Genomic DNA, 11,679 nt, shown 5'->3' with positions numbered 1-11,679 from the left:
TGTGTACTTGACAATTAAAAAATAGACAATGAAACAAAAGCGTTTTCAATTTGATTATCTTTTATTATATTTCTATTTTATCTAGAAAGGTCACTGGCAATTTAATGTAATTTTGAAAAACGACAATACCTAATTTTCCCTGACATTTTCTTTCTATCAACTTTTATCAGTTCGTTTTTCGGAAAAGAGAGGTTATCGAATTAATTTTTAAAAGATTACAACGGTTGGACATTATCAAGCATGTTAAATTTACGTTTCGGTGAAGGGTCGGAAGTTGGTTTTTTTTTTCTTGTTATCACGGCTTCCTCCACCAACAAAACAGAACAACACGATTAAATTGAGATATTGTTGAAAGTGGCGTTAAACTTTCATAAGGAGAAGTTAATATTTTGGTCGGGAGGATATTTTGAAAATAGAGAATTCATTTTCACCTCTTGCAAAACAAAGTCTGCGAAATTATATGTGGCCATTCTTTTTCTTTTTTTAGAAATAGCACTGTATCCACTTGTGTCCACTATTTATTTATTTTTTTATATATAAATATAACGACGTGTTCGGATTAGCACTGATTTGTTTAAGCCACACATACGTGTCCGTGTATCCCCGACAAAAATGCATGCTAACTATATTTAGCAACGAAAATAGGACATATCTATTGTGGAGACAAACTGAGTTATTTCACTATTAAAAGTATTCTAATCGTATCACTTAATATATATATTTGGACTTGTGGCCGTAAAATACGTCATTCCCATTCTTGACTCTTACATATATTTTTGTTAAGTTTTGTTGTGCACTCCTAAATCAAACAAATACAAATGAATGTATGAAGATCTACGCAAGGCCAATGCACGTCTTAAAATTTGGAGTCGACGTTAACCGTTCGTTTCATGTTGTATCAAACACACCACAAAGCTAAACTATACTACTCCGGGATACTTTTCAATGCAATTACATTTTGAGAAAGTCCACACTTAAATCTTGTATCGGTATTTGTATTAACATCAGCGCAGTATTTAAATCCATTTCCTAACACGTCTAATAGACATCAAGAAACTGCATTTGTTCAAAAACAATTGATAGCCACGTTGCATTTATTATGTTACTCAGTATTTAGACTGGATAAAAACATTCATGAACAGTAGAATAATTTAATATCTAAGTACGCGTTATCATCATTGTACTTCTTTTTATAGAATTAAAAGATTTCCAATCTTTCCAAAACATAGATCGTTCATATGTTCCGACGCCAGCAAGGTATGGTCCGTTCAGATTTGAACTGGTACAATTTTTATACCACCATGCACCCTGAGTATATGCTGCACAATTTAGTGCTGAAGACGGATCGTTATCCCTGTCCTTTGTGCTAAATGTCATTCCGGTCTGAGTAATCAAACTATCACCTGAAATAAATGTTGCAAGTCAGAGGACAAATGAAAAAAAATTTCGTTAAACTTCACGACTTTATTAGGATTTATCCTGACATTGTGAGTGCTTCCTCTATGCTGTCTTAGCGGTCTTCCTCAAAAGTTAAACTGAATGAAATATGTCATATAAGTTCTCAATTCATTTCGAAAGGTGACTGGTCGTTTTCAGGACAGTAGCTTCTATGGTGAACTTACCGGTAACTTTGATTCCTACATGAGCAGTGTGTCATTTATTACAAAAAGTTGACATCAAAAAGTCTGCGTCGTCGACAAATATCAATACCAACGTTTGTGGTTTTCACTGATGACGATCCAACAGAAGCTTTTGTTTAACATACATTCCGTTGGTTGATAAAGTATAATGTTTGATTTTGACAGTTTTTATATACTTCCTCTTTTTCAATTTACCGTGGAGTTCGGTATTTTTGTCACACTTTTTTTTCACATGTGAACACTCAGCAGAACAATTAACATCGAGATAGATCATTTAGTGTAAATATATGCAACGACCACTTTTAAGAAAGTTGATATCATATTTTTTAGATATAGGAAGATGTGGTATGAGTGCCAATGGGACAACTCTCCATCCAAGTTACAATTTATTAAAGTAAACCATTATAGGTCAAGGTAAGGCTTTCAACACGGAGCATTGGCTCACACCGAACAGCAAGTTATAAAGGGTCCCAAAAATTACTAGTGTAAAACCATTCAAACGGAAATTACATGCATTTACTAGTTCAGAATTCTGAACCATCAGAAACGCGTGAGACCGTATGTTGTGAATCTTAATGCATAAAAAACGGGCAATTCGAATTAAGGAAATCAGCAATATCTAGGCATTGTTAGTACTTATTTATTTTGTATACACGGAAAAAATACTTAATCTTATATTTGCTGGATATCAGTGTGATATATGTAACTTTAAAAATGTTTGAAATAAATCTCACTAAAGAAGCTCAAGACTTTCAGTAGTTTTAAGGTACAGTGGGATACCTTCTGATCAACAACAATAGAATACAAAGGGTAAGGAGATGTGGTATGGAATTTTATGCGACTGTCATACAAGTGAGAGGTTTAGCTAGCTTTAAAACATGGTTTAATCCACCATTTGTCTACATAAGAAAATACCTGTACCAAATCAGGAATATGACAGTTGTTATAAATTCGTATGATGTGCTTGAGCTTTTGATTTTGCCATTTGATTAGGGACTTTCCGTTTTGAATTTTTCTCGGAGTTCGGTATTTTTGTTATTTTACTTTTTACAAGGAGAATTATTTTTGAAGACTTAAGTATAATACAAACCTGCATCTCCAGAATATCCAGATATCGTCAGTTTATATTTTTCTTTCTCGTCACCAATAAGAAACAGAGAATAATTTGCATATTTAAAGGTGCCATCGAAATCCTCTAAATAAATTGATAGTTTATGACCGGTAGATGTAGATATTCGATGAATGTAATCATTTCCTTCAAGAATAAATGGAAACACCATAGAACGTGAAAATAAAAAAATAATCAAATGATAGAAACAATTAAATTTTATGTAATGTGTCTATCAGTGGCTTTCGGTGTACATAAATGTGTGAACTTTCCTGCATTATGAAAGGAGTATGATTATGGTTGTCAGTACGCATATATTCTTATCAAATAAAGAATATTGGCCTTTATTGTTATTTTACTTGTGCATTTAGATTATCTAGATTCCTGTATTTTTTTCAGTCCGATTCTCTCAATCCTTTATCAATATGAAATTTACTTTTTTTCTAATTATAGTTTTATCCATTTTATTTCACGATTTTAGTTCAGTGAACAATAACATGTTTCTGTACGAAAATAAAAATCAAAGCGAAAATCAGGTTTAATTCATTGTTCCTATTATTTCGGTTCCGTCTATCTTTTCGGATATTTTCCCACCAATTGCCAATATTATCACTTATAATTACAGAACTAATATCTATCGTAAATTCTAGAAAAAAAACCTATTCTGAAGATTTTTGTTTTAGAAATATGACGCGTGTGAATAGTATTTCTCTGTTACCTTTCTTAAACTACAGCAATTACTTAATTTGTGTTTTGCTCACGTTGCTCATACAGATGTTACCATTCAAAAGTAGCAAACTATGAGCAGGGTTGAGGAATTTTTAATCAAGTCAAGGACCTGTTTGGGTTTTTTTTGTTGTAACAAAACTCAGAAGTATTCAAATAAATAAATGAACTGAAAATGTACAATGACGGTAGATGCTAATATTGCAAATTTCCAACATGGAATAAAGGCTTCCATAGATACAGTTTATATAGAAATACAAGAAATGCGGTAGGATAGTTTTAAACAACCATTTACAGACACCATAAGGGTGTTTATAAAAGCAATTATACTTCACCGTACAGCCTTCAACAATGAGAAAACTCCATACCGAATAAGTAAGCGATAAAAGGCATCGGTATTAAAATATGTGAACAAATCATACGAGAAAAAAATAATAGGCTGATTTATGCCTGCCCAATATCTTCAATTACATCTAGAAATTTACAATGAGGTCCGGTTGAGATTGAAATAAACAATTAATTTCCCCATAGGCGACAATGATAGCCTTTTTTGAGATACAGACTTTAGAAAGTTGATTTTTTAAACGAAACCTTGCTAGAATTACAGAAAAGTTATTCGGACAGTATTTTTTGGTCCAAAAAATATAGGTTCGCGTTGCTTTTCTTAACGTATTTTGTACTTATCTCCCATGCCTATCAATTTTGCACTTAAAAATACGTGTCTCGTCCTAGCGTTAAAAAGACATCTCATTTCCGTTAGGGCTAAGGAAAATAATTTGTTTGGCCTTTGATAAAATGCAGAATGCACGAAGTCTCTAATAATAAAAAATAACGGGCGCACATATCAACCAATCAGGATTAGCCATACTCTTAATTCTGAATACCATGTTATGCTCATAAAATGGCTGCGCCCATACAATCTAATGGTGTATTGTAACCTATACGGTATTTAATACTTTCTAGAATCATGCAATTCATAGTGCGTTAGATGCACAAATATATATGCCACACATAAATCAGCTTCAAATCGTTCTGGCATTACTCTCTGAATTTTCACAATTTTTTTTCAGAGGTGACCCCAGTCGAAAAATGTGAGAAAAAAAATTCTGATTTTTTTAGTAAATGCGGTACTGCTAAAAAGTTCCTGAAGATAATGTCCACTTTCTCCAATGATTCTTTATATGTCATCAAGTACTGATTATATTGATACCAAAACCGATCCAATATGTAACTACTACGGTAAATTTGGAACAACAGTTTTAAATGAAACCATTTTCGTATAAAAGTACATTTTTGAAACAGACTATAGCATTTCAAATTATGAAAAATGTGTAAATATTGGTGTTTAAACATCGAAAACTATTCGTTAACTACAAAATGTCATGTCTATTCTAATTTTTATAGTTTGTCATTCGAGTGAACATTTCAATGTTCGAAGGGGACCATTTCTGTACATTTTCACTAAATTTTGTAATTTCGATAACAGCACTTGGGTCGATATTATCATGTTTAAAAATCGATTTTTATATCTAAACTCTAGACGTGTACGTGCTTTTTTCAAACAAATCAGCAGAAGTTCAGAAAATGATATATTCTCTACACAGTAAGTCAAAAGTCGAGCCCACCCTTGTTTCCAAGGTAAAACGCAATACAAATATGAAACAGACTATAGCTTAAAAACTAGTTAATCAATAATTCATTTATCACCAAAAAATACGGTTTCACATCAAATTTCAAGTAAAACAACTGTTTTTGACACTTTTTGAGCACTATGATTACGCAATGTCGACTCTGTATAGATTGATATAAACAATTAATTTCCCCATAGGCGACAATGATAGCCTTTTTTGAGATACAGACTTTAGAAAGTTGATTTTTTAAACGAAACCTTGCTAGAATTACAGAAAAGTTATTCGGACAGTATTTTTTGGTCCAAAAAATATAGGTTCGCGTTGCTTTTCTTAACGTATTTTGTACTTATCTCCCATGCCTATCAATTTTGCACTTAAAAATACGTGTCTCGTCCTAGCGTTAAAAAGACATCTCATTTCCGTTAGGGCTAAGGAAAATAATTTGTTTGGCCTTTGATAAAATGCAGAATGCACGAAGTCTCTAATAATAAAAAAATAACGGGCGCACATATCAACCAATCAGGATTAGCCATACTCTTAATTCTGAATACCATGTTATGCTCATAAAATGGCTGCGCCCATACAATCTAATGGTGTATTGTAACCTATACGGTATTTAATACTTTCTAGAATCATGCAATTCATAGTGCGTTAGATGCACAAATATATATGCCACACATAAATCAGCTTCAAATCGTTCTGGCATTACTCTCTGAATTTTCACAATTTTTTTTCAGAGGTGACCCCAGTCGAAAAATGTGAGAAAAAAAATTCTGATTTTTTTAGTAAATGCGGTACTGCTAAAAAGTTCCTGAAGATAATGTCCACTTTCTCCAATGATTCTTTATATGTCATCAAGTACTGATTATATTGATACCAAAACCGATCCAATATGTAACTACTACGGTAAATTTGGAACAACAGTTTTAAATGAAACCATTTTCGTATAAAAGTACATTTTTGAAACAGACTATAGCATTTCAAATTATGAAAAATGTGTAAATATTGGTGTTTAAACATCGAAAACTATTCGTTAACTACAAAATGTCATGTCTATTCTAATTTTTATAGTTTGTCATTCGAGTGAACATTTCAATGTTCGAAGGGGACCATTTCTGTACATTTTCACTAAATTTTGTAATTTCGATAACAGCACTTGGGTCGATATTATCATGTTTAAAAATCGATTTTTATATCTAAACTCTAGACGTGTACGTGCTTTTTTCAAACAAATCAGCAGAAGTTCAGAAAATGATATATTCTCTACACAGTAAGTCAAAAGTCGAGCCCACCCTTGTTTCCAAGGTAAAACGCAATACAAATATGAAACAGACTATAGCTTAAAAACTAGTTAATCAATAATTCATTTATCACCAAAAAATACGGTTTCACATCAAATTTCAAGTAAAACAACTGTTTTTGACACTTTTTGAGCACTATGATTACGCAATGTCGACTCTGTATAGATTGATATAAACAATTAATTTCCCCATAGGCGACAATGATAGCCTTTTTTGAGATACAGACTTTAGAAAGTTGATTTTTTAAACGAAACCTTGCTAGAATTACAGAAAAGTTATTCGGACAGTATTTTTTGGTCCAAAAAATATAGGTTCGCGTTGCTTTTCTTAACGTATTTTGTACTTATCTCCCATGCCTATCAATTTTGCACTTAAAAATACGTGTCTCGTCCTAGCGTTAAAAAGACATCTCATTTCCGTTAGGGCTAAGGAAAATAATTTGTTTGGCCTTTGATAAAATGCAGAATGCACGAAGTCTCTAATAATAAAAAAATAACGGGCGCACATATCAACCAATCAGGATTAGCCATACTCTTAATTCTGAATACCATGTTATGCTCATAAAATGGCTGCGCCCATACAATCTAATGGTGTATTGTAACCTATACGGTATTTAATACTTTCTAGAATCATGCAATTCATAGTGCGTTAGATGCACAAATATATATGCCACACATAAATCAGCTTCAAATCGTTCTGGCATTACTCTCTGAATTTTCACAATTTTTTTTCAGAGGTGACCCCAGTCGAAAAATGTGAGAAAAAAAATTCTGATTTTTTTAGTAAATGCGGTACTGCTAAAAAGTTCCTGAAGATAATGTCCACTTTCTCCAATGATTCTTTATATGTCATCAAGTACTGATTATATTGATACCAAAACCGATCCAATATGTAACTACTACGGTAAATTTGGAACAACAGTTTTAAATGAAACCATTTTCGTATAAAAGTACATTTTTGAAACAGACTATAGCATTTCAAATTATGAAAAATGTGTAAATATTGGTGTTTAAACATCGAAAACTATTCGTTAACTACAAAATGTCATGTCTATTCTAATTTTTATAGTTTGTCATTCGAGTGAACATTTCAATGTTCGAAGGGGACCATTTCTGTACATTTTCACTAAATTTTGTAATTTCGATAACAGCACTTGGGTCGATATTATCATGTTTAAAAATCGATTTTTATATCTAAACTCTAGACGTGTACGTGCTTTTTTCAAACAAATCAGCAGAAGTTCAGAAAATGATATATTCTCTACACAGTAAGTCAAAAGTCGAGCCCACCCTTGTTTCCAAGGTAAAACGCAATACAAATATGAAACAGACTATAGCTTAAAAACTAGTTAATCAATAATTCATTTATCACCAAAAAATACGGTTTCACATCAAATTTCAAGTAAAACAACTGTTTTTGACACTTTTTGAGCACTATGATTACGCAATGTCGACTCTGTATAGATTGATATAAACAATTAATTTCCCCATAGGCGACAATGATAGCCTTTTTTGAGATACAGACTTTAGAAAGTTGATTTTTTAAACGAAACCTTGCTAGAATTACAGAAAAGTTATTCGGACAGTATTTTTTGGTCCAAAAAATATAGGTTCGCGTTGCTTTTCTTAACGTATTTTGTACTTATCTCCCATGCCTATCAATTTTGCACTTAAAAATACGTGTCTCGTCCTAGCGTTAAAAAGACATCTCATTTCCGTTAGGGCTAAGGAAAATAATTTGTTTGGCCTTTGATAAAATGCAGAATGCACGAAGTCTCTAATAATAAAAAAATAACGGGCGCACATATCAACCAATCAGGATTAGCCATACTCTTAATTCTGAATACCATGTTATGCTCATAAAATGGCTGCGCCCATACAATCTAATGGTGTATTGTAACCTATACGGTATTTAATACTTTCTAGAATCATGCAATTCATAGTGCGTTAGATGCACAAATATATATGCCACACATAAATCAGCTTCAAATCGTTCTGGCATTACTCTCTGAATTTTCACAATTTTTTTTCAGAGGTGACCCCAGTCGAAAAATGTGAGAAAAAAAATTCTGATTTTTTTAGTAAATGCGGTACTGCTAAAAAGTTCCTGAAGATAATGTCCACTTTCTCCAATGATTCTTTATATGTCATCAAGTACTGATTATATTGATACCAAAACCGATCCAATATGTAACTACTACGGTAAATTTGGAACAACAGTTTTAAATGAAACCATTTTCGTATAAAAGTACATTTTTGAAACAGACTATAGCATTTCAAATTATGAAAAATGTGTAAATATTGGTGTTTAAACATCGAAAACTATTCGTTAACTACAAAATGTCATGTCTATTCTAATTTTTATAGTTTGTCATTCGAGTGAACATTTCAATGTTCGAAGGGGACCATTTCTGTACATTTTCACTAAATTTTGTAATTTCGATAACAGCACTTGGGTCGATATTATCATGTTTAAAAATCGATTTTTATATCTAAACTCTAGACGTGTACGTGCTTTTTTCAAACAAATCAGCAGAAGTTCAGAAAATGATATATTCTCTACACAGTAAGTCAAAAGTCGAGCCCACCCTTGTTTCCAAGGTAAAACGCAATACAAATATGAAACAGACTATAGCTTAAAAACTAGTTAATCAATAATTCATTTATCACCAAAAAATACGGTTTCACATCAAATTTCAAGTAAAACAACTGTTTTTGACACTTTTTGAGCACTATGATTACGCAATGTCGACTCTGTATAGATTGATATAAACAATTAATTTCCCCATAGGCGACAATGATAGCCTTTTTTGAGATACAGACTTTAGAAAGTTGATTTTTTAAACGAAACCTTGCTAGAATTACAGAAAAGTTATTCGGACAGTATTTTTTGGTCCAAAAAATATAGGTTCGCGTTGCTTTTCTTAACGTATTTTGTACTTATCTCCCATGCCTATCAATTTTGCACTTAAAAATACGTGTCTCGTCCTAGCGTTAAAAAGACATCTCATTTCCGTTAGGGCTAAGGAAAATAATTTGTTTGGCCTTTGATAAAATGCAGAATGCACGAAGTCTCTAATAATAAAAAAATAACGGGCGCACATATCAACCAATCAGGATTAGCCATACTCTTAATTCTGAATACCATGTTATGCTCATAAAATGGCTGCGCCCATACAATCTAATGGTGTATTGTAACCTATACGGTATTTAATACTTTCTAGAATCATGCAATTCATAGTGCGTTAGATGCACAAATATATATGCCACACATAAATCAGCTTCAAATCGTTCTGGCATTACTCTCTGAATTTTCACAATTTTTTTTCAGAGGTGACCCCAGTCGAAAAATGTGAGAAAAAAAATTCTGATTTTTTTAGTAAATGCGGTACTGCTAAAAAGTTCCTGAAGATAATGTCCACTTTCTCCAATGATTCTTTATATGTCATCAAGTACTGATTATATTGATACCAAAACCGATCCAATATGTAACTACTACGGTAAATTTGGAACAACAGTTTTAAATGAAACCATTTTCGTATAAAAGTACATTTTTGAAACAGACTATAGCATTTCAAATTATGAAAAATGTGTAAATATTGGTGTTTAAACATCGAAAACTATTCGTTAACTACAAAATGTCATGTCTATTCTAATTTTTATAGTTTGTCATTCGAGTGAACATTTCAATGTTCGAAGGGGACCATTTCTGTACATTTTCACTAAATTTTGTAATTTCGATAACAGCACTTGGGTCGATATTATCATGTTTAAAAATCGATTTTTATATCTAAACTCTAGACGTGTACGTGCTTTTTTCAAACAAATCAGCAGAAGTTCAGAAAATGATATATTCTCTACACAGTAAGTCAAAAGTCGAGCCCACCCTTGTTTCCAAGGTAAAACGCAATACAAATATGAAACAGACTATAGCTTAAAAACTAGTTAATCAATAATTCATTTATCACCAAAAAATACGGTTTCACATCAAATTTCAAGTAAAACAACTGTTTTTGACACTTTTTGAGCACTATGATTACGCAATGTCGACTCTGTATAGATTGATATAAACAATTAATTTCCCCATAGGCGACAATGATAGCCTTTTTTGAGATACAGACTTTAGAAAGTTGATTTTTTAAACGAAACCTTGCTAGAATTACAGAAAAGTTATTCGGACAGTATTTTTTGGTCCAAAAAATATAGGTTCGCGTTGCTTTTCTTAACGTATTTTGTACTTATCTCCCATGCCTATCAATTTTGCACTTAAAAATACGTGTCTCGTCCTAGCGTTAAAAAGACATCTCATTTCCGTTAGGGCTAAGGAAAATAATTTGTTTGGCCTTTGATAAAATGCAGAATGCACGAAGTCTCTAATAATAAAAAAATAACGGGCGCACATATCAACCAATCAGGATTAGCCATACTCTTAATTCTGAATACCATGTTATGCTCATAAAATGGCTGCGCCCATACAATCTAATGGTGTATTGTAACCTATACGGTATTTAATACTTTCTAGAATCATGCAATTCATAGTGCGTTAGATGCACAAATATATATGCCACACATAAATCAGCTTCAAATCGTTCTGGCATTACTCTCTGAATTTTCACAATTTTTTTTCAGAGGTGACCCCAGTCGAAAAATGTGAGAAAAAAAATTCTGATTTTTTTAGTAAATGCGGTACTGCTAAAAAGTTCCTGAAGATAATGTCCACTTTCTCCAATGATTCTTTATATGTCATCAAGTACTGATTATATTGATACCAAAACCGATCCAATATGTAACTACTACGGTAAATTTGGAACAACAGTTTTAAATGAAACCATTTTCGTATAAAAGTACATTTTTGAAACAGACTATAGCATTTCAAATTATGAAAAATGTGTAAATATTGGTGTTTAAACATCGAAAACTATTCGTTAACTACAAAATGTCATGTCTATTCTAATTTTTATAGTTTGTCATTCGAGTGAACATTTCAATGTTCGAAGGGGACCATTTCTGTACATTTTCACTAAATTTTGTAATTTCGATAACAGCACTTGGGTCGATATTATCATGTTTAAAAATCGATTTTTATATCTAAACTCTAGACGTGTACGTGCTTTTTTCAAACAAATCAGCAGAAGTTCAGAAAATGATATATTCTCTACACAGTAAGTCAAAAGTCGAGCCCACCCTTGTTTCCAAGGTAAAACGCAATACAAATATGAAACAGACTATAGCTTAAAAACTAGTTAATCAATAATTCATTTATCACCAAAAAAT

At 32.0% G+C, this 11,679-nt stretch overlaps 1 protein-coding gene across 1 annotated transcript in view; it reads right to left on the bottom strand.

The window, feature by feature from the left end:
* Nucleotides 1–1,137: 1,137 nt before the first annotated feature.
* Nucleotides 1,138–11,679, bottom strand: part of LOC127726052 (ficolin-2-like) — a 30,363-nt gene continuing 19,821 nt past the window's right edge. The window contains exons 6-7 of the mRNA XM_052233384.1: nucleotides 2,731–2,895; nucleotides 1,138–1,403 (exon numbers count right to left, since the gene is read on the bottom strand). Of these exons, the coding sequence (XP_052089344.1) occupies nucleotides 1,159–1,403; nucleotides 2,731–2,895 (410 nt within the window). The 3' untranslated portion in view covers nucleotides 1,138–1,158. The remainder of the gene's footprint in view (nucleotides 1,404–2,730; nucleotides 2,896–11,679) is intronic.

The sequence above is a fragment of the Mytilus californianus genome, unplaced genomic scaffold (assembly GCF_021869535.1).
Source record: "Mytilus californianus isolate M0D057914Y unplaced genomic scaffold, xbMytCali1.0.p SCAF_16, whole genome shotgun sequence".
Lineage (NCBI taxonomy): Eukaryota > Metazoa > Mollusca > Bivalvia > Mytilida > Mytilidae > Mytilus > Mytilus californianus.
This window is presented reverse-complemented; position numbering and strand designations above follow the sequence as displayed.